This window comes from Phyllobates terribilis, unplaced genomic scaffold (genome assembly GCF_046119375.1).
Source record: "Phyllobates terribilis strain yellow unplaced genomic scaffold, ASM4611937v1 Scaffold_5__5_contigs__length_657084704, whole genome shotgun sequence".
Lineage (NCBI taxonomy): Eukaryota > Metazoa > Chordata > Amphibia > Anura > Dendrobatidae > Phyllobates > Phyllobates terribilis.
Genome location: NW_027362765.1, coordinates 196,855,762 through 196,880,244, shown reverse-complemented (window position 1 = coordinate 196,880,244; position 24,483 = coordinate 196,855,762). Strand labels below are relative to the sequence as shown.

The 24,483-nt window shown below is 40.0% G+C and overlaps 1 protein-coding gene across 1 annotated transcript in view; it reads right to left on the bottom strand.

Annotated features, from left to right (window-relative positions):
* Positions 1–24,483, bottom strand: part of CFAP97D1 (CFAP97 domain containing 1) — a 134,886-nt gene that overhangs the window by 15,079 nt on the left and 95,324 nt on the right. The window contains exon 4 of the mRNA XM_073683659.1: positions 2,709–2,832. Within this exon, the coding sequence (XP_073539760.1) occupies positions 2,709–2,832 (124 nt within the window). The remainder of the gene's footprint in view (positions 1–2,708; positions 2,833–24,483) is intronic.

The following is a 24,483-nucleotide window of genomic DNA, read 5'->3' as shown; positions in this document are numbered from 1 at the left end:
ATCATGTAGTCTAACAGATAGTCCTAAGGTACCATTCCTCCCCAGCCTGTTGGGTTCATGTGCAGCAGCACAGGTTTCAAATGCGTCATATCCACCCCTAAAGCTAGAGAACTATTATACTATTGGTCATATATGGTCTCATCTGATTGAATAATACTACAGTAATTTGTCATGATTTGCTGAGGTGGGATCTAAATCTGCAAATCAACACAACCCAAATCAAGTCTTTGGTTGTTGGGACCAGAGATGCTAGTGGTTAAAATCAATACATGCTACCAGTCCTAATAATGATCACTAACTACCATTATTTGGTCTCCAGATTGAGGTCTGGTCGAGGGTTATGATGACCCCACAGGTCTGATGAGCATTCTACATCAACTAAGGAATGTGCTCTTCAGACCTGTGGGGTCATCACAACCCTGGACCAGACCTCAATCACAGGATAATAAAACTTTCACATTCCTTATCTACAGGTGCTTCTCAATAAATTAGAATATCATCAAAAAGTTAATTAATTTCAGTTCTTCAATACAAAACGTGAAGCTTATGTATTATATAGAGTAATTACAAACAAAGTGATTTATTTCAAGTATTTATTCCTGTTAATGTTGATGATTATGGCTTACAGCCAAAAAAACACAAAAGTCATTATCTTAGTAAATTAGAATACTTTAGAACAAGAGCTTGAAAAATGTTTTTAAAATCGGAAATGTTGGCCTACTGAAATGTATGTTCAGTAAATGCTCTCAATACTTGGTCAGGGCTCCTTTTGCATCAATTACTGCATCAATATGGCGTGGCATTGAGGCGATCAGCTGTGGCACTGCTGAGGTGTTATGGAAGCCCAGGTTGCTTTGGTAGCAGCCTTCAGCTCGTCTGTATTGTTGGGTCTGGTGTCTCTCATCTTCCTCTTGACAATACCCCAGAGATTCTCTATGGGGTTAAGGTCAGGCGAGTTTCTTGGCCAATCCAGCACAGTGATACTGTTGTTTTTAAACCAGGTATTGGTACTTTTGGCAGTGTGGACAGGTGCCAAGTCCTGCTGGAGAATGAAATATCTATCTCCAAAAAGCTTGTCAGCAGAGGGAAGCATGAAGTGCTCTAAAATTTCCTGGTAGACGACTGCGCTGACTTTGGTCTTGATAAAACACAGTGGATCTACACCAGCAGATGACATGGCTCCCCAAACCATCACTGATTGTGGAAACTTCACACTAGACCTCAAGCAGCTTAGATTGTGTGCCTCTCCACTCTTCCTCCAGACTCTGGGACCTTGATTTCCAAATGAAATGCAAAATTTACTTTCATCTGTAAAAACAACACCTTGGACCACTGAGCAACAGTCCAGATCTTTTTTTCCTTGGCCCAGGTAAGACGCTTCTGGCGTTGTCTATTGGTCATGAGTGGCTTGACACAAGGAATGCGACACTTGTAGCCCATGTCCTGGATACGTCTGTGTGTGATGGCTCTTGAAGCTATGACTCCAGCAGCAGTCCTCTCCTTGTGAATCTCTGCCAAATTTTTGAATAGTCTTTTCTTAAGAATCCTTTCAAGGCTGCGGTTATCTCGGTTGCTTGTGCACCTTTTCCTTCCACACTTTTTCCTTCCACTCAACTTTCCATTAATATGGTTGGATACAGCACTCTGTGAACAGCTAGCTTCTTTAGCAATGACCTTTTGTGGCTTACTCTCCTCGTGGAGTGTGTCAATGACTACCTTCTGGACATCTGTCAAGTCAGTAGTCTTCCCCATGATTGTGGAGCCTACTGAAACAGACTAAGGGACCTTTTTAAATGCATCAGAAGCCTTTGCAGGTGTTTTTTGTTAATTATTCTAATTTACTGAGATAATGACTTTTGTGTTTTCAGTGGCTGTAAGCCATAATCATCAACATTAACAGAAATAAACACTTGAAATAGATCACTCTGTTTGTAATGACTCTATATAATATATGAGTTTCACTTTTTGAATTGAAGAGCTGAAATAAATTAACTTTTTGATGATATTCTAAATTAGTGAGAAGCATTTGTATGTGTTTATCTTGCTCCAATAGTAACAGCTCTGCTTTACATAACTTGTCTCATCTATTGCATTATTTCTGTGTCTTGCTGTGTATAAATATGTGACTCTTCAGATTTTGTGGTATATTAGCCTGATGAAGAAACCTGAGTAGTTTTGAAAGCTTGCAGTTTGTTACCATCTTTTCAGTTAGCCATTAAAAGGTATCAACAACTGAGGACTCTCAAATCTAAATATTTTTTTAATATAAGGAGAAATTCTGTTACAAGTGAGCTTCATATCCAGCATTTAAGGAACTATTCTAGCAATTCTACCAGATTTATTGACTTCAAAGAATAACACTAAACAAGACACCCATGAGTACTCATTAGAGATCTCATCCTCTGCTTATCAGAGAGTGAACAGATGGGAGTGATGCTTTTGTTGTTTTGTATGGACGATGTTGCATGAAAGGTGTTGTATGCAGCTCATTGTACCAAGTGACACTGGCCCAGAAAGTACTGATTAATTATAACAAAACTACTAATGATGCAGTTTCAAGATGCCTCTTGATATGTGCAGTTCAGTAGCAATATGATTCATCATGGTCTGAACCTCATTCCTGTGATGTTCCTAGGTCATTGGGGGCATCTCCCATAGGTACTGTTAGCTCCATTTATAACACTATTTCAATACATATATGAAATCACCTTCCATTCACGTTCCCATTTCTTGTGATCATAGTATGGCTTGCTATCCAGAATCTTCTTGTGTATTGCCTGGTTCTCTGCTGTAATCCTTACAATTTCTCCGTTCCGTCTGTTGCTATTAATACTGTGAAAGAGAAAGAAGTGAAAAAAAATCAATAATCATCCATATTCCTTTCTTGACAGGGCGATTTTCCATTTTTTGCGCTTTTATTTTTTCCTCCTTTCTTCCAAGAGCCATTTTAATTTTTCTGTATGAGGGCTTGTTTTTTTGCAGGACGAGTTGTTGTTTTGATTGACACCATTTATTTTATCATTCAATGCATTGGAAAACGGTAAACAAAAATTTGGTGAAAAAAAATGCAGAAAAAAACCCGCAATTGATTTTTGGGGTTTGTTTTTATGGCATTCACAATGCTGTAAAAATGACTTTGTGATATGATTAAGTAAGTACAATTAGAGATACCAATTTTTTTTTAAGTGGTGAAAAAAATTGGGAAATTTGTAAAGATAAAATTAGTTTGTCACCATTTTCCAAGACCAGGACTGTGGAGTCGGTAAGCCAAACCTCCAACTCCGACTCCTCAATTTCCATGACACTGACTCCACGACTCCACGACTCCGACTCCTTCATACATGGCTCATATTTAAGTGATAAATTTACTGCAGCACAGATTCATCTCAGCTAAAAGTCTAGACCCTTAGATCAGGAATAGGACAGACATTTATAGGACATTTCATGACTTTCCCAAATTCTTATGAAAAAATATTCCACACAAACTGCATTGAACTACTGTACCCCATTTATTATATATTTTAGGAGTCTGAGTCGGTCCATTTTATACCGACTTCGACACCACCAAAATGGGCTCTGACTCCGACTCCACAGCCCTGCTAAGAACTGTGTGAGGGCTTGTTTTTGTGTGTGGAAAACTGACATTTTCAAAGATACAACTTTGGGGTGGATATGACATTTTGATCGCTTCTTATTGCATTTTTTGGCTGAGTTTCCATGACCAAAAAAAAGCAATTCTCACTTTTCCATTTTTTTTTTCTTAACGGCGTTTACCGATCAGGTTAATACATTTGATATTTTTGATTCAGGGATACCAAATATGTTAATTTTTAAGATTTTTACATTTTTTTAATGACTGAAAATAGTGGTGCTTCGAATTTAAATATTTAATTTATTAGTTTTTTCATTATTTTTTTTATTTTTTAGTCTCCTTAGGATCTTGAATCTGCGCTTATAAGTCTGCTTGTACTATATACTGCAATACTAATGTATTGCAATATACAGTGGGTACGGAAAGTATTCAGACCCCTTTAAATTTTTCACTCTTTGTTTCATTGCTGCCATTTTAAAAAGTTCATTTTTTTTCTCATTACACTCTGCGCCCCATCTTGACTGAAAAAAAACAGAAATGTAGAAACTTTTGCAAATTTATTAAAAAAGAAAAAATTAAACATCACATGGTCATAAGTATTCAGACCCTTTGCTCAGACACTCATATTTAAGTCACATGCTGTCCATTTCCTTGTGATCCTTGGAGTCCAGCTGTGTTTAATTAAACTTATAGGATTTGATTTGGAAAGGCACACACCTGTCTATATAAGACCTCACAGCTCACAGTGCATGTCAGACCAAATGAGAATCATGAGCTCAAAGGAACTGCCCAAGGAGCTCAGAGAATTGTGGCAAGGCACAGATCTGGCCAAGGTTACAAAAGAATTTCTGCAGTACTCAAGGTTTCTAAGAGCACAGTGGCCTCCATAATCCTTAAATGGAAGACGTTTGTGACCACCAGAAGTCTTCCTAGACCTGGCCGTCCAGCCAAACTGAGCAATAGTGGGAGAAGAGCCTTGGTGAGAGAGGTAGAGAAGAACCCCAAGATCACTGTGGCTGAGCTCCAGAGATGCAGTAGGGAGATGGGAGAAAGTACCACAAAGTCAACCATCACTGCAGCCCTCTAACTGTCGGGCCTTTGTGGCAGAGTGGCCCAACGGAAGTCTCTCCTCAGTGCAAGACATATGAAAGCCCGCATAGAGTTTGCTCAAAAATACACAAAGGACTCCCAGACTATGAGACATAAGATTCTCTGGTCTGATGAGACAAAGATAGAACTTTTTGGCTTTTAAGCGGTATGTGTGGAGAAAACCAGGCACTTCTCATCACCTGCCCAATACAATCCCAACAGTGAAACATGGTGGTGGCAGCATCATGCTATGGGGGTGTTTTTCAGCTGCAGGGACAGAATGAATGAATTGCAATTGAAGGAAACATGAATGTGGCCAAGTACAGAGATATCCGGGATGAAAACCTCTTCTAGAGTGCTGTGGACCTCAGACTTGGCTGATGGTTCACCTTCCAACAAGACAATGACCCTAAGCACACAGCTAAAATAACAAAGCAGTGGCTTCAAAACAACCCTGTGACCATTCTTGACTGGCCCAGCCAGAGCCCTGACCTAAACCCAATTGAGCATCTCTGAAGAGACCTGAAAATGGCTGTTCACCAACGTTCACCATCCAACCTAACGGAACTGGAGAGAATCTGCAAGGAAGAATGGCAGAGGATCCCCAAATCTAGGTGTGAAAAACTTGTTGCATCATTCCCAAGAAGACTCATGGCTGTACTAGCTCAAAAGGGTGTTTCTACTCAATACTGAGCAAAGGGTCTGAATACTTATGACCATGTAATATTTCAGTTTTTCTTTTTTAATAAATTTGCAAAAATTTCCCACATTTGTGTTTTTTTTCAGTCAAGAGTGCAGAGTGTACTTTAATGAGAAAAAATTAACTTTTTAGAATTTACCAAATGGCTGCAATGAAACAAAGAGTGAAAAATTTAAAGGGGTCTGAATACTTTCCGTACCCACTATATAATAAAAATTGCAGTCTCCTATGAAGTCCAGTCATAGTATGGTCTTCACAGGAGCACCATCATGGCAGGCACGGGGGAATTCAGCAGTCCCCTAAAACAAGGATATAAAACTCTATAAACTAGGTCTACAAAATCAGTACCCTGAGAGACGTGCGAGAAACAGGAGTTTAACGTCTTAGTGACCAATAGACGTCTTTTTACTGACCTGCGGTATAAGAGACTAGCGTTCCCCGGCAGGTGACAATCCTGTAGTTGTCACCTGTACGTTATAGCTGACAACTTGCTGTATCAGCCACGATCAGTGTTAGCACCGACCATGGACATTTAACCCCTTAGATTCTGCTGTCAATAGTGACTACAGAATCTAAATAATTAACTGAGTGTCGGGGCTCCCACTTTAACCTCATCGACACTCTGAGATCTTGATTGTGTGGTCCTGATGTTTGCGATGACTATTCATGGCCAAATAACGGCCTTAGAATCTGCCTGCTATAACGGCCTGTTCATAAGTTATCAAACTTTAGGTGGTAAAAATAAACTTTTTCATTCTTGTCATGCCACTTTCCATTACTTCCTGAAAAGAACCAGAAGGGTTAAACAACTGCCTGAAAGCAATTTTAAATATGTTGAGGGGTGCGGTTTTTATAATGGTATGACTTTTGGGTGGTTTCCCACATAAAGGACCCCCAAAGTCACTTCAAAGCTAAACAGGTACCTATAAAAACAAGTTTTGTAAATGTCCTTGAAAAAATGAAAAATTACTGCTACATTTTTAAACCTTCTAAAATGCTAACAAAATAAAGCAACACTTTACCAATGGTGCTGATGTAAAGCAGACATGAGGGAAATGTTATTTCTTAATGTTTTTGTGTGGTATGACAATTGGGATTAAAGGGATAGTCATTCAAAGTTTGAAAATTGCAATTTTTAAAACTTTTTTTTTCAAATTTCAGATATTTTTATAAATAAATGCAAAACATATCAACCTAAATTTAAATTCTGCGAAACGCGCGTTGAGGCCACTACCTGTCTGCCCCCACCCTGGTTCTTACAACCCAATCTTTTGTGATAAGGTAAAATAATTTATTGTGTTTACTCTGGCGTTGCCACATGACAATTATATGTAGATGTCACCTTACCCTGCTTGTGCTACCTGCACTGCACTTTAGTGCAATGAGAGTTGATTCTGTGTTTCAGGTTGATGGGCCGGTTTATTCTCATTGCTGTCATTTTTCTTTTTTGAGTTTTTTTTTTGTAACGTTAACAATTGTATTGTAATATAATAAATGTATTTTTATATACCAGTTAAACTCCCATTTCCCGCATGTCTCTCATAGTACTTTGGAGTTGGTATGCCCTTATGTACCACGGCACTACGATGTGCCTCATACGTTTTCTGTATGCTGTGGTTTGGGGCGCGTTTGTATTAAAAATCAGTACCCTGAAGCAAGTATATTATCATTACAGGAAAGATGACAGGTTGTTTCTGTCGTTTACCTTTTATGACGTTTATGATCCTGATGCTGCCATCTTAATTATCATTGCGGCCTCTCAACGTAACAGTGTTGTATGTTTTTCTAAGGCTACGTTCATTTCATATTTTAGCCACACGTCAGTGGATTCTGTCTGATTCCCTTAAAAACGGGATTCAGGTATACCCGCTGACTTTAATAAAGCAGACAGAGAGACTTTATTCTCTGTGTAACCTAATTTTCAGCAGTGTCTGACTTTTTGAGGTGGGGACAAAAGCGCAGTTGACCACGCTTTTGTGCATGACTCAAAAATGGACACTGCTAAAAATGAGGTTAGACAGAGCACAAAGTGACTCCAACTGCATTATAAAAGTCAATGGCTCTGTCACCTCATTGGCAGATATGGCTGAATCCCATTTTTCAGGGCTTCAGATGGACACCTCGACAGAGTCACTCATGCGTGGCTACAACGTGATGTGAACCCATCCTAAACCATTCCTAGGTATTAAAACTTTGGAAAACTATGACAGCGTGGCTCTTTAGTATAATTTTCCTTTACATGCTCAATAGGTCTAATACAGCCCTTTTATTCTTAATGAATATATATGTTCCCAATGCCCTTTAAAAAAGGGGAGATAGTTTTTCCAATATTGAAGAACTGGCATAGACATAAAGTAACAAAAACACCAGGTGATAAAGTGCATAACATTAAGATGTACCACCCCCGTGGACTGACTATAGGAACAGTGTCCACATCAATAGCTCCCCTTTGTTTTTAAATTCTTAATTCAATTTTGCTTGTAACTTTTATATTGACCTCTGAAAAGTTTATCCCTCAAGGTTTTACACCTTCTAGTTGACACAAATAGCAGGAGTTTTACCCGTTCAGCCAAATCCTCGTCCGCTTCGATTATATGCCAATATTTACAGATATTATTTGTAATATTATCCGCTTTGGATCTATATTTAAGTAAAAAAAATTTAAGGGAAAAAATAATCTCTTATTTTTTTATTTTTTTTTACCCCTTGAACACAATAAAAAGTTGAAATCCTGATTAATCAAACTGGTAAAGGCTTTGGAGATAACTGTTTCACTATAGTATCTGCGACATGTGCATTATTGATCCTTCTGATCCTAAGGAACTGTCCAAAAGGGACTGAATATAGTCCGAGTGCTATCTGTCCTCCCTCCTTTTTATTCCTGTTTTGCAATTTCAGTAAAATAATGGAGAGAATTATTAGTATTGGATGAGTGCAATGGGACTGCCTTTAAATTGTATTAAATCACATTTCCATGAGCATACTACAGATACTTCTTATTTAAAAGCGACAGTTTCACAGATTTAATGAGCTTGGCTAGCCAATGTATGAACATGGCAATTGTGCCAATAACATGATAGTACAAATAGCAATTGACCATTAGACAACCATTACAAGGAGAAGTTGGGTCAGTGGTGGAGCTTTTTGATGTTCTAAAACCCTTGACTTGGGCATCAAAATGACTTTGAAAAAAAACACTGTCAACTGCATTACACCAAATGTGTTGTCATATATTGGGCATAATTATCTATTACTACATATATAGCGCTCAGCATAAATGTGTACAACCCTTTTGAAAAGTTAAATTTCAATCAATATCTCACTGAACACAAGAACAATTTCCAAAATTTTGACAAGATTTAGTTTTTATAGAACATTTTTTAACCTATAACAAATGCAAGGTTAAAAAATATAACTTTCATTAGAAAATGTTCAGTTTTACTCAAATTAGTTGATGCAAAAATGAATGCACCCCACATCAAAAAGTACTACATCTATAATTGTCTATTTCCTTCTTTTTTGTAATGACAGCACCAATTCTTCTAGGCATAGAGTGAACAAGTTGGCGACATCTTACAAAATCTATCTTTTTCTATTCTTCAAGAATGTCCTCTTTTAGAGCCTGGATGCTGGATGACCTCAACTTGTTTCTTCAGAATTCCACATAGCTGTTCCATTGGGTTCAGATCAGGAAACATACTTGGCCACTGAATCACTTTCACCCTGTTCTTCTGCAGCAGTGGCTTTAGATGTTTGTTTTGGATCCTTGTCATGTTGGAAAGTGCACGACTACCACGAACACGGAGTTATGGTAGCACCTTTTCTCTTTCAATATAAGTCAGTACATCTATTAATTCATGATACCATCAATGAAATGTAGCTCCCCAACACCAGGAGCACTTATGCAAACCCACATAAGGACACTACCAACACCATGTTTCACTATAGACACCATGCAATTTTCTTTGTACTCCTCACATTTGCAACACCATATAGTTTTGAAGTCATCAGTTCCAAAAACACTCATCTTGGTCTCATCACTCCAGAGTATAGCATCCCAGTAGCCTTCAGATTTTTCAGCATGGACCCTGGCAAATTTTAGGCATTTTGTGCAAGGGCTTTAGGAGAGGCTTTCTTCGTGGATGACACCCATGCATGCCATTTCTTTGCAGTGTACGCTGTATTGTGTCATGGAAGACACTCACTCTGATTTGGCTTTCTATTTCTTTAGCTAACTGCATTGCACTTGCATATCGATTTTCTTCAACCCTTTTCATAAGAAGATGCTCCTATTTAGGTGTTAACTTTCGTTGTCGGCCTGGATGTCTCTGTGAGATGGTTGCAGTTCCTTCTTTGTTAAATTTTTGTAGCTCTTTTGCTACATTATCCTGACTGAAAATTAAAGCTTTGCTGATCTTTTTGTAGCCTTCACCTTTTTTGTATAAAGAAATTATTTCTTTCTCAGGTCTTGTGACATTTCTCTTCCATATGGTGCCATTGCTGGCAGCTTGGAATGTGAAGGGATTTCTTTGTTAAGTAACGCCCTTTTATAGTTAACTGTCTGCTGAACTTCTGTTTAATGAATAATTAGACTTACCTGTGGTTGAATTCTTGTTAATTAGAATTTTGTAGTCTAAACTTTAGTTTTGCTCTAATGACTTCCATTGGGGTGTACTCGTTTTTGGAGCATGGTCTTGAACTGAATTTGTGAGGAAAATTACTTTTTTAGGTGTGCAAAATAACAAATTTTGTTTGCAATCAATGGCCCACATTTGTGGGAGTATTTTGTAATATGGAGTCCCATAGAAATTGTTGATTCTGAAAAGAAACTAAATGTTTTCTGACAAATCTGTGGGGGGGTGCGGGACTCATTTATGCTGATCAACCTGTTTTTCTAACCATTGATTCAGGAGCCATATGTAGCTTCTACTGCATGTTGTTCACCAGTTCTTGGCAGCTGCAGATATTGTTGTGCACAAGTGCCACCAGTACCATTTTAAAGTGAGCTATGACTTAGAAAAAGTGGAATATCTATCATAACCTACAATACAGCAGACCTGTCTTGTGACAGATCCACATTAAAAAGACAGAACATAAATGGAACAATGATCATCCATATATCACATCTGAAAAAGTTCACACAGTCCCTGGTCAGTCTTCTTTTTCAAGTGAATCAAATACTTTTCAAGAGACATAGCTTTCCCAATAATTGCTGATTACCACTCATAGCATCTTACAAAAGCACAGCACTTAGCAATCGCAGTTTATTGTATTCTTCATCATAGATGTGTTCTTGCCCCTAGGAAAGTACAATTTCCCAGCACTGTTAGGAGAGCCATCAGTAGAGAAAAGAAAAAAATGAAAGGCAAAGTAGCTCACACCAGCCAAACCAGAGACTAATCTGTAGACAGCGCTGTTTGATGTTCTTGCCCCTCATCAGTACAGAGCAGTATGCTGGTTAGCTAAGTTTCACACTACACTTTTGTAACTATTGGAATTTTTATATTCTAAACAAAAAAACCTGATCTGTTGTAAAACTGATGCAGATGGAAGTAATATAAAAAGAATGTCAATAGATCACGTGACTTGTTTTTTGGGCGGAAAAAACATGAAAAATCTCAATAATGGATGCAAACGTATGACAGTATGTTTGCAACTGTCTTCCATAGACTGCAATGTTATAAAAACTGATCTGTCTTTTCATCCGTATTTTAAAGGATGAAAATGCGCTGCAGATTGTGTTTTTGCATCCTGTAAAAAATCAGATTGAATCAGATAAGTACATGTTACCCAAACTGAAAAAATTATAAACTGATACCCATTTGACAAATGATTTTACTATTGTACTCTATGGAAATACATGACGTATCCATTTGAGTACGTATTTTTGCTTTACAAATGGTCAAATACACCACAAAAATGTGACCTGAACTAGACATTAAAGCGATTGTCCACTACTCGGACAACCCCTTCTCAATCCGTATGTTTCAACCTTTATAAAATAATAACACTTTAAATCACCACCGGGGCTGGCACAGTTCCAGCACTGTCGGCACTGGCTCTCTTGGTGATCGCATAACAGTATGACGTCATGCGAATTCTGCAGCCAATCGACGGCTGCTTCACTCTCCTCACCTTTGGACGTATCACATAAATCCGGAGGAAGATAGAGCAGCAGTGCTTTGTCCGAAGGTGGGAAGAGTGAAGCGGCCGCTAATTAGTGATGTCACACTGTTATGCGACAACCCCTTTAATGAGATGCTTTAGATGCAGCTCAGGGATGATATTGACTATCACTGAAGAGACCCAACTCACTATGAAAACTTATTTTCAAGGTAATACTCCATTGGAAATATAATATGCAAAGTATAAGCCAAACCAGAGACCAATCTGTAGACAGCACTGTTTAAGGTTTCTTGCCCCTCATCAGTACAGAACCAGTATTCCCCCTGAGCCCCAGCTAAGGCATCATATTTAGTCAACCAGTACCCTGCACTGTACTGATGAAGGACAAAAACCCTAAAACAGTGCTTTCTGTACATGGGTCTCTGGTTTGGTTAGCATGTGCTACTTTGCATATTCTTTTTCCAGTGGAGTGTGGCCTTGAAAATAGATCGAGTTGGACCTGTTTATTCAGGTCCAGTATCCCTTTAAGTTAAAAAAAACCACCGGAGAAATCCATTAAGGCTTTATAAGTCTGTAGTGTATTGTGTGAATAAGTAAAATGAGATGGAGGCTGTGATGATGCAAAGATGCTGAAAACTAATTTACTAGGATCAGGGGTGTAGATGTAGGTGTTGCAGAGCAGGCATATCTGACAGAACCAAAACAGGGCCCATAGCCACCTACAGTATATATGTACCATGTATGGTTAGTATTGGGGCCCTATAGAGAGATCTCAGGTAAGAGAAGCTGAGATGCTGATTTTCCAGTAGTAGTAGAAGAGATAGTAATCCTTTTCTATGTTAGAAATTGCTATTAGAAGAAAACTTATTTTTAAAGTGTTAGCAATGAATACCTTCATTTAAGATTTAGATATATTTCATCAATCTCTGCTCTTTTATCACAAAATCAGAAGTTCTGTAGTTATTTCTCTCTCGACAAGAACTGCTCCCATACGGGGATGTTAGTGGGCCATGTGACTGAAGGAGTTTGGCTATGTTTTGAGGTGCTCCAAATTGCACTCCTTAAACCCAGCCTCCTAAGCAAGGTCTTCCATAGCACTTATGTTTCGGCTTCCCTAGGTCTCTGCCCACCTTGTCCCCTCCTTGTTGTTCTGGCATCGCCCCTGAGCAATATCATTTAATGCTGACAAGTAATGCTATGTAGCCCAGGACACATAGAGGAGATCCTATTCATTACCGAACAGGCAGCTCCTGCCACCCGTCATCTGCGTCAAGTGTTACAGTTGTCTGTGGTTTGTTTCCACTCCTTGCTAAGAAAGGATGGTATCACCTTAGGGTCATTCCCCTTCTCTCCTTCCCTAATGTTGTGATGCCTATTGAATGTAGGTGTCTTTGTTATACTTTCAGCAGACTCCATCATGCAGATTACACCCTTGAAGCTTATGTTCGACAAGTCAATAGAAGAAAAACAAAGCGCAATCTGTGCACATTAGCAAACATGTAATGTTCTTGTACGGGCCGCTGTGCCCTGTAATGTGGAGATAAAAGAGGCAATCTAGCGGTTTGCGGCACATGACAGATAGATGTAAGAAATCTAATTATAATATTGTGGAAAAAAATCTAATCTCCATTATGTGAAGAATTTACCAGAACAGAATCTCATCTGAAGTCAGATTCCAATGCTTTGGCTTCTGGATACTTTGATAAATTATAATGGAAAACTACTACAGCAAAGAACACTAAGCTGAGTACTCTTTTATATCTAATGATCTACTTTTATCTGTTTCCTGATACTAAACTCTGACTTGTTAGCATCAAGATTTTTGATTTTTGAATGACCATTAGGGTCCAATCGATGGGTCAGTGGCACAGTAATGTCACAGTGACATCCAAACTATTGTAGTTGTGCCCCAGCCCATTTAACTGAATGAGGTTCAGCCGGCCAAAACTGCAGTGCCAGGCACAGTCACATTCATGTAGATTTCACTCACTGTGCCTAGTACTGGAATAAAAGGACTAATGTTGGAGTTAGGTTGTTCCTTTTTTTTCCCTCCGGGAAATGTATGAATAAATTGGCAACAAAGCAATAATATACCCCATGTGATGGAAGTGTAAACTTATGGACAATGTCCAACAGTACTAAAAGGCTATGTGTCCACGATGCAGATTTGAAGCAGAAATTTCCTGAGCATTTCTGCATCTCCTTGGCAGAATAAACACATGCAGATTTTACCTGCATTTTTTAGCGTTTTTACATGCGTTTATGCATGCGTTTTTTTTCAAGCGTTTTTCCAAGAGATTTTGAGCATCACTTGGAAAAGAGCTTGACAAGTTGGTCACACATTATAAATCTATGCAACTGGCATGGATTTATATTGTGTGACCAACTTATGAGGAGATTTCTGCTTCAAATCATGCATCTAGTGTAAACAAAAAGAATTAAAAAGTAAAAAGAAAGAAAAAACCTTATACTCACCTCTCCGGCGGCCCCTGGACTCCTCCCGGCGGCGATCCTCTCTCCTCGGCGTCCCGCGTCATGCGACCATCAGCTGATTAAATGACGTCACCGCAGGTCCTGCCAGTACACCGCGGGTCGCCAAGGAGAGAGGATCGCCGCCAGGAGGAGACCGGGGGTCGCTGGAGAGGTGAGTATGAATATTTTTTACTTTATAATTCTTTTTTAACTTGCAGGTACAATGGTACCTGGGTCGGATGAGAGTCTCCTCTTCTCCCAACCCAGGTACCATCCGCGCATTGAACCGCATAACATCCGCATGTATACATTTCGGATGTTATGCGGTTCAATGCAAGTCAATGGGCGCGATTTCGGGGCGAAATTGGTTGTGCTGCGGATTTTTCCGCAATGATAATACGCAGCGGAAATTTCCGCAGCATGTGCACAGCACATGCGGATTATCATTGGGAAACATGGCAGACATCTTAACAAGCGATTTTAATGCGTTTCCGTGGTGGAAATGCCACCGCGGAAACGCATTAAATCTGCATCGTGGGCACACAGCCAAAGTGTTAAAATGTGTAGACACATATGTCAAAGGGAATAGTAGTACCTAAATATCAATTTATGTATACATTTCAAGGAGGAATGATGCAAATAGAGCAGAAATGAAATTTCATAGGAAATAAGAGTTTACAGATAAGCTAAGAAAGCTGAAAGCTCCTGTCAGTAGGATCAATCCTCCTAAGCCGTCTATATGGGCATGCAGGTGTTAGGAAGCTGAATAAAATGATACTTTGATATCTGCGATCCAATGTCTCATTCTAGAGATATCTGTATTTTTCTTATATGTAATTGAGCTGTTCAGAACTATGGGACAGACACTGATCTGCATGAGAATCTGCCTTCAGAGATCGTTATAAATGAAAGGGGGAGTTACCTGTGTGATGTGTGAGATATGTAACTAAATGTAACTAAGGCTGCGTTCACACACTGCGTATTTTCGCGCGCTTTTTTGCGTGCGCTTTTTCAAAATACGCAATGTGCCTTGTGTCTGCCAGCAAAGTGAATGGGAAATTCACTTTGCCGTTCAGACACTGTGTAATTTTACGCAGCGCGAAAGCGCAGCTGCGTAAAGAATTGACATGTCAATTCTTTACGCAGCTGCGTCCTGCGCATTCTCCTATTGTGCCCATTATAAGCGATGGAATTACGCAGCGGTGTTCACACACTGCGTAATTCCAGCGCTTTTTTATTGAGGCGCAGGAGAAACTATGGATACTCACCTATCCGATGGATGGGAGAGGCGTCCACTCCGGTCCCGCGGCTTCCAGCATCTGCCGGAGAACCGTTCAGCTGACTGTAGCTTACCGGCTTCCGGTCAGCTGATTTACAAGCCGGTCAGCTGACAGTCAGCTGATCGCTTCACGGCAGATGCTGGAAACCGCGGGACGGGAGCGGACGCCTCTCCCATCCATTGGATAGGTGAATATCCATAGTTTTTTTCTTTTAAAGCAGTGTATGTACTGCAGCCAGAAGCTGTCTGTACATACACTGCTAGGGGGACACTCACACACACGACACATAGACACAGACAGGACACACAGACACATACATTACATTACATACAGGTGTCCATGCTCCTCACACTTCATTTCTCCTGCACCTGCGTAAAAAAACGCAGGAAAAAACGCAGTGTGTGAATGGAGGTGCAGTTTTTACCTGCGTAAAAAAACGCAGGTAAAAACTGCAGGAAAATACGTGCGCGTAAAAAATACGCAATGTGTGAGCGCAGCCTAACACAGAACAGTAGAACTGAACTTTGTCCCATAGCAAACAGGTTAGAAGCTGCAGCTCTTACAGCTCTGCTGTATTGCAACAATATTGCAACCTTGTCTGCCTGTGAGATGGAAGCTGAAGCAGAGAGGAACCAGCAGATGTGTCAGGTATAATCACACACAGCTCTGCAGTGAGATCAGGAGAGCAGAGAGCGGCCATTACACATCACACTGGTAACCATTACACATCACACTGGTAATGCCTCTTTTCATTGAACGTAATCTCTGAAGGCAGATTCTCATGGAGATCAGTGTCTGGCCCATAATCCTGAACAGCTACTGTACATATAAGAAAAATGTGTATTTCTCTGGAATAAGACATTGGATTGCAGATATCAAGGTGTAATTTTATTTAGCTTCCTATGTCCTGAGTGCCAATATACACTGTGTTCCAAATTATTATGCAAATAATATTTTCTCAGATTTTCCCAAATTACCTATATGAATTGCAGTCATTGTAATTTTCCAGTCAAATAACTATTAGAGTACAATTGAAAGGTTTTAGTACAAACTGCCTATGATAACAGTATATTTTAAAAAAAATAAAACACTCAAAATGCATGTTCCAAATTATTATGCACAGCAGAGTTTTCAACCTTTTCATTTTAATAAAGAAAAAAATGGTCATTTTTGAAATTATAAGCATTAGCAGGTTATTACAAACTGAAATCAAACAGTTTTCAACTCAAAACTTTATTCTAGGTGATGTAACATTTGCACATAGGACCCCTTGTTCGAAAGGAGATTCTGAACTCTCTCATTCATTGAATTTGTCAGGTTTTGGATGGTTTCTGCTTTAATTGTTTTGCATGAGGACAGAATACCCTCCCAGAGCTGTTGCTTAGCTGTGAACTGCCTCCTGCCATCATAGACACTCCTTTTGATGATGCTCCAGAGGTTCTCAATGGGGTTGAGGTCAGGGGAGCATGGGGGCCACACCATAAGTTTGTCCCCTTTTATGCCCACAGCAGCCAGAGATGCAGATGTGTTATGTGCAGCATGAGACGGGGCATTATCATGCATGAAATGATCTCGATGGTCCAGATGGATGGAGTGGAGGATGGCTGTTTGATGGACACCCCATGCAAACACGGCTACGACGCCAACAAGGAGGAGGTGGAGTAATGTTTTGGGCTGGAATCATGGGGAGAGAGATTGTCAGCCCTTTTAGGATCCCTGAAGGGGTAAAGATGAACTCCATAATGTATGTTGAGTTTCTCAAACAGCACTTCCTTCCATGGTTCAAGAAGAAGAACCGTGCATTCCGCAGCAAGATCATTTTCATGCATGATAATGCCCCGTCTCATGCTGCACATAATACATCTGCATCTCTGGCTGATATGGGCATAAAAGGGGACAAACTTATGGTGTGACCCCCATGCTCCCCTGACCTCAACCCCATTGAGAACCTCTGGAGCATCATCAAAAGGAGTGTCTATGATGGCGGGAAGCAGTTCACATCTAAGCAACAGCTCTGGGAGGGTATTCTGTCCTTATGCAAAACAATTGAAGCAGAAACCATCCAAAACCTGACAAATTCAATGAATGAGAGAGTTCAGAAGCTCCTTTTGAACAAGGGGTCCTATTTGCAAATGTTACATCACCTAGAATAAAGTTTTGAGTTGAAAACTGTTTGATTTCAGTTTGTAATAACCTGCTAATGCTTATAATTTCAAAAATGACCATTTTTTTGTTCTTTATTAAAATGAAAAGGTTGAAAACTCTGCTGTGCATAATAATTTGGAACATGCATTTTGAGTGCAGTTTGAGTGTTTTATTTTTTTAAATATATACTGTTGTCATAGGCAGTTTGTACAAAAACCTTTCAATTGTACTCTAATAGTTATTTGACTGGAAAATTACAATGACTGCAATTCATATAGGTAATTTGGGAAAATCTGAGAAAATATTATTTGCATAATAATTTGGAACACAGTGCACAGTGGGGAAAATAAGTATTTGATACACTGCCGATTTTGCAAGTTTTCCCACCTACAAAGGTCTGTCATTTTTATCGTAAGCACACTTCAACTGTGAGAGACAGAATCTTAAAAAATCCAGAAAATCATATTGTATGATTTTTACATAATTAATGTGCATTTTATTGCATGAAATAAGTATTTGATACAAAAGAAAAACAGAACTTAATATTTGTTACAGAAACCTTTGTTTGCAATTACAGAGGTCAGAAGTTTCCTGTAGTTCTTGACCAAGTTTGCACATAATGCAGCAGATATTTTGGCCCAGTCCTAAATACAGATATTCTCCAGATCTTTCAAGTTTCAGGGCTGTTGCTGGGCAACATTGAGTTTCAGTTCCCTCCAAAGATTTTCTATTGGGTTCAGGTCTGGAGACTGGCTAGGCAACTCCAGGACCTTGAAATGCTTTTTACGGAGCTACTCCTTAGTTGCCCTGGCTGTGTGTTTTGGATCATTGTCATGCTAGAAGACCCAGCCACGCCCCATCTTCAATGCTCTTACTGAGGGAAGGAGGTTGTCGGGCAAAATCTCGCGATACATGACCCCTTCCATCCTTCCTTCAATATGGTGCAGTCGTCCTGTCCCCTTTGCAGAAACACCCCCCCAAATTATGATGTTTCCCCCACCATGCTTCATGGTTAGGATGGTTTTCTTGGGTTTGTACTCATTAGTGATGAGCGAGTGTGCTCGTTTAACCCTTTCACCAAGCACGCTAGTGTGCTTCCTGAGTATCTTCGGTGTTCTCTTATATTATGTTCCAGTCCCTGCGTCTCCATGATTTATGGCTGTTAGACAGCTTCAACACATGCAGGAATTGCCTGTTTGTTAGGGAATCCTCACAAGTGTTGAAGCTGTCTAACAGCCATAAATCATGCAGACGCATGGACTGGAACATAATATATGAGCAAGCCAAAGATACTCGGAAAGCACTTGAGCGTGCTCGGTGAAAGAGTTAAACGAGCACACTTGCTCATCACTAGTACTCATCCTTCTTCCTCCAAGCACGGCGAGTGCATTTGATACCAAAAAGTTCTATTTTGGTGTCATTTGACCACATGATCTCCCATACCTTCTCTGGATTATTCAGATGATCATTGGCGAACTTTATACAGGCCTGAACATGTCCTGGCGTGAGCGGGAGAACCTTGCGTGCCCTGCAGGATTTTAATCCATGACGGTGTAGTGTATTACTAACGGTAATATTTCAGATTGTGATCCCAGCTTTCTTCAGGTCATGGACCAGGTCCTCCCATGTAGTTCTGGACTGTTTCCTGACCTTTCTCAGAATCATCCTTAACCCACGAGGCGAGATCTTGCATGGAGCCCCAGACCAAGGAAGATTAACAATCATCTTTGTGTTTCTTTGTTCCAACAGTTGTTGCCTTCTTACCAAGCTGCTTGCCTATTGTTCTGTAGCCCATCCCAGGCTTGTGCAGGTCTAAAATTTTTTCCCTGGTGCCGTTAGACAGTGCTTTGGTCTTGGCCGTCATGGAGAGGTTGGAGTGTGATTGAGTGTGTGGACAGGTGTCTTTTATACAGGTAACAAGTTCAAACAGGTACAATTAATACAGGTAATGAGTGCAGGGTAGAAGGGCTTCTTAAAGAAAAACTAACAGGTCTGTGAGAGCCAGAATTCTTGCTGGTTGGTAGGTGAGCAAATACTTATTTCATGCAATAAAATGCAAATTAATTATGTAAAAATCATACAATGTGATTTTCTGGATTTTTTTTTTAAGATTCTGTTTCTCACAGTCGAAGTGTACGATACAAATTACATACTTCTCCATTCTTTGTAGGTGGGAAAACTTGCAAAATCGTCAGTGTATCAAATACTTATTTTCCCCACTGTAGATGGGAATAGTTGTGTTGATTCTACTGAAAGATACCTTTTAAATGGAACCTGTCATGTTTAAAAATAAGTTTAAAAATAAGTCTGATCTGCCAACATCACATTATAGAGCAGGAGGAGCTGAGCAGATTATTGTTTGGGATCTTTTATTTTATATTTTAAATCCCTACTCATTGGTAGCTCAGAGGTCCAGTGGGCAGTCATATCAGTTAATGACAGCCTGCCATGTAAATGTATGCAATCAAATACAGATGTCAGTCACTGATTAGGACCACTCACTGGACCTCTGAGTTAAAACTAGGCAGAATTTAAATAAATAAAATAAGTTATATAAAATAATTTCCAAATAAGCTATGTCTCAGTCTACTTGGGTCCCTCTGCTTTATTTTAAAATAGAATACTGGACAGCTTTCCATGGGGACATATTCCCTATAGCTATGGTGGCGCAGGTATTTGGGGTGAATTCTATGCTTCATATTAAAATTGTTACAGACACAGTAGTCTTTCCAAACTTTATGATAATACAATATTTGATATAATTTGCTAGAATGCTGTCCTTGACAGCAACAAATGAAAGTGAAGAGAAATGATCAAAATGCATTTGCATGGCAGAAACTGCAAATTGGTCCCCACGCAATCCTGTGACATTCACTTTATTCTAATCAATACAAAGAATGGATTTTTTACATGACATTTTTATCCACTTATATTGATTGTTTTCTGTATAAGCTGCCACTGTGTAGTCATTCTGGTAAAGCTATATCTGCTCAGAGATTTATTTTAGGGGACAAGCTAATCTATTAGTGTTAGATAGTCCAAATTTGATGTGCAAAATTATATTTTTACATTTTGGATGATAATTACATAAACCTACCAAAGTTTTAAATGGTTAAGGATAGAAGTTTTGTCCCTCCAGGCATAAAATCTGATTGGACCTAAAATCGAGCATATAAAGATGCAACTACACACTTAATGATGACCATCTGACAACAAGCAAGTACTGCCACGGGTTAATCTAAAATAAGATTTATTAAAATGGCCTACAGCTGCTACAGACTACAGCTGCTATGCAACTTATTAGTGATGAGCGAACGTGCTTGCCACTGCTCGGTACTCGCCCGAGCATCGCGGTGCTCGACAAGCTCGGCGCTCGTCGAGTATTTCCGGGTTTGCTCAGGCGGGAACTCGGGTTCCCTCCCTGCATGTTTGGTGCTTTTAGAGAGCCAATGAAAATGCAGGGATGGCCTGCCACTCACTGTAATGCCGTAGCCATGTTGGTTGTGGGCATTACAGTGATTGGATGGCCGCACAGAGTCATCAGGTCTATATAAGACCTGACGCCGCTATGCTTGTCACAGTCTACTCCGGAATCAGGCAGAGTAGGGAGAGGTGCTGCTGCGTCAGGGAGAGATTTGCTTGTTTATAGTTAAAACAGGTATTCCACAACATATATATATATCCAACTGAACTAACAGTCCTTCTGAGGACTAACTAGGCAGGAGTTAGGAAGGCAGGCAGGGTATGTGGCAGACTGCGGTACATATAGTGCAAGAGGGTCCATTGAACATCCTGTTAGTATAGGTATTCCACAACATATATATATATATCCATCTGAGCTAACAGTCCTTCTGAGGACTAATCCAGCTGAATATAATCAGTGCTAGGCAGGAGTTAGGAAGGCAGGCAGTGTGTGTGGCAGACTGCAGTGCATATAGCGCAAGAGGGTCCATTGAATGTCCTGTCTGCTGCTACTGTAATAATTACAGATATTTGTAGACATAGCCCCAGATATCAGGGGCCAGGGCAATATATTTTTATCTTAATCCTGGTTATTTGCTTAAAAAGCAATCTAGAGTATACCATTTTCTGCTCTATTTGCTTGTTAGCACTGCAGAAAACAGCCAGATCTGTTCCATATTTCAGCAATAAAAATCCAGAAATTTGAACTGGACATGGAAAATATAGGTCTTCTTTTCCATTCTGTTGCAGTGTGTCGGTCAAGCTATTCACACTAGATGTCTGTGAAGAATAGTATTAGTAAATTACAGGCCAGCTATTTAAAACCGTGGTTCTCTGTCAGACATATCACCTATAAGACTGCTACAAAATCAGACATTTCTTCCATTTCCATTCTGTTGCAGTGTGTCGGTCAAGCTATTCACACTAGGTGTCTGTGAAGAATAGTATTAGTAAATTACAGGCCTGCTATTTAAAACTGTGGTTCTCTGTCAGACATATCACCTATAAAACTGTTCCAAAATCAGACATTTCTTCCACTTCCATTCTGTTGCAGTGTGTCGGTCAAGCTATTCACACTAGGTTTCTGTGTAGAATAATATTAGTAAATTACAGGCCTGCTATTTAAAATCGTGGTTCTCTGTCAGACGTATCACATATAACTGCGTTCCAAAATCAGCCATTTCTCGTGAACACCTCCTCCATTTATAATGGTCAAGGTGCATGGCAAGGGATGGGGAATTGAATGTGATGGTGCATGCAGAGGCCGAGGACGTGGCCGTGGGCAAGCTGAAATTGTGCCACAACAAACACCCATATCTTGTCTCTCGACCTTAGTGTCCCAATTACTAGGGGACCGCAGTACACCACTATTGAACCCAGAGCAATGTCAAAAGGTTGTTGGTTGGATAGCAGATAATGCTTCCAGTCACTTTGCCACCACCACCACCCTGTCTTCCACACAGTCAAGTCTGAGGAGCCCTGAGTCTGGACCGCATATTCCTCACCCTGATCCTCCTTCCTCCCACCATGCTGAGTGCCTGGAGACAACTGATCCCACACTTGGACACTCAGAAGAGCTGTTCACTATTCCATTTGCAGATTCAGGCCTCTCGCCCGGCCAGCTTCAAGTGAGTCAAGAGGAGAACGCATGTGATGATGATGAGACACAATTGCCAGAAAGTCAGGAGAAGGACCAGCGTGTGGAAGTGGAAGACGAGATGGTGGATGATATAGTAACTGACCCAACCTGGCAGGGGGACTTACAGAACGAGGATAGCAGCACACAGGGGAAGGGAGGCGTAGCACCCAACAGGCAGGAAGAAGCAGTGTGATGGCCGCAGACACAAGGCGGGAAAGCGTTCTTCGTAACGCCAACACAATGGAAGTTGCAGTACAACTGTTAGGTCTTCCCGAGTCTGGTTATTTTTTAAAGACTCTGCAGATAACCCCAAAAAGGCCATTTGCACCACCTGCCAGGCCAGCATCAGCAGGGATAGTAAAACTAGCAGCCTGACCACCACCAGCGTAGTAACATAGTAACATAGTTTTTAAGGTTGAAGGAAGACTAAGTCCATCTAGTTCAACCCATAGCCTAACATGTTGATCCAGAGGAAGGCAAAAAAAAACGCATGTGGCAAACACCAAGCTCCACATTGGGGAAAAAAATTCCTTCCTGACTCCATATGACAATCAGACTAGTTCCCTGGATCAACGTCCTATCAAGGAATCTAGTATATATAACCTGTATTATTATACTTTTCAAGAAAGGCATCCATGCCCTTCTTAAATTTTAGTAGTGAATCACTCATTACAACATCATGCGGCAGAGAGTTCCATAGTTTCACTGCTCTTACAGTAAAGAATCCGCGTCTGTGATTATGATTAAACCTTCTTTCCTCCAGACGTAGAAGATGCCCCCTTGTCCCCGTCTCAGGCCTCAGAGTAAAAAGATCAGTAGAAAGGTCTTTGTACTGTCCCCTCATATACTTGTACATAGTAATAAGATCACCCCTAAGCCTTCGTTTTTCCAAAGTAAATAATCCCAAGTGTAATAACCTGTCTTGGTATTGCAGACCCCAGTCCTCTAATAACCTTGGTCGCTCTTCTCTGCACCCTCTCTAGTTCAGCTATGTCTTTCTTATACACCGGAGACCAGAACTGTACACAGTATTCTAAGTGTGGTCGCACTAATGACTTGTATAGAGGTAAAATTATGTTCTCCTCATGAGCATCTATGCCTCTTTTAATGCATCCCATTATTTTATTTGCCTTTGAAGCAGCTGCCCGACACTGGCCACCAAACGTAAACTTGTCTTCCACCAATACACCCAGGTCTTTTTCAGTGACAGTTTTGCCCAGTATTTTACAATTAAGCATATAATTATACATTTTATTTCCTCTACCCAAGTGCATCACCTTACATTTATCCCCATTAAAGCTCATTTGCCATTTATTAGCCCAAGCTACTAGTTTACATAGATCCTCCTGTAATATAAAATTGTCCTCCTCTATTTTGATTACCTTGCAGAGTTTAGTGTAATCTGCAAATATTGAAATACTACTGTGTATGCTTACTACAAGGTCATTAATAAATATGTTAAAAAGAAGCGGGCCCTATAACCATTGTTCTCATTTTATGCATCAACCTTTTGTGAGGAACCGTATCAAAAGCTTTTGAAAAGTCCATATACACAACATCCACTGCATTTCCTTGGCCCAGTCCAGAACTTGCCTCCTCATAAAAGCTAATCAGATTAGTTTGACAGGAATGGTCCCTCGTAAACCCATGTTGATATTGGGTCATGAGGTTATTCTTCTTCAGATACTCTAGTATAGCATCTCTTAGGAAACCCTCCAGGATTTTACCCACAGTAGAGGTTAAGCTTACTGGCCTATAATTTCCAAGTTCGGTTTTTGTCCCCTTTTTGAATATTGGCACCACATTTGCTATACACCAGTCCTGTGGTACATATCCTGTTATTATGGAATCTTTAAAGATTAAAAATAATGGTCTATCTATGACGTTACTTAATTCCTGCAGTACTCGCGGGTGTATCCCATCCGGGCCCGGGTATTTGTCAACTTTAGGGATTTTTAGACGCCTCCGTACTTCCTGC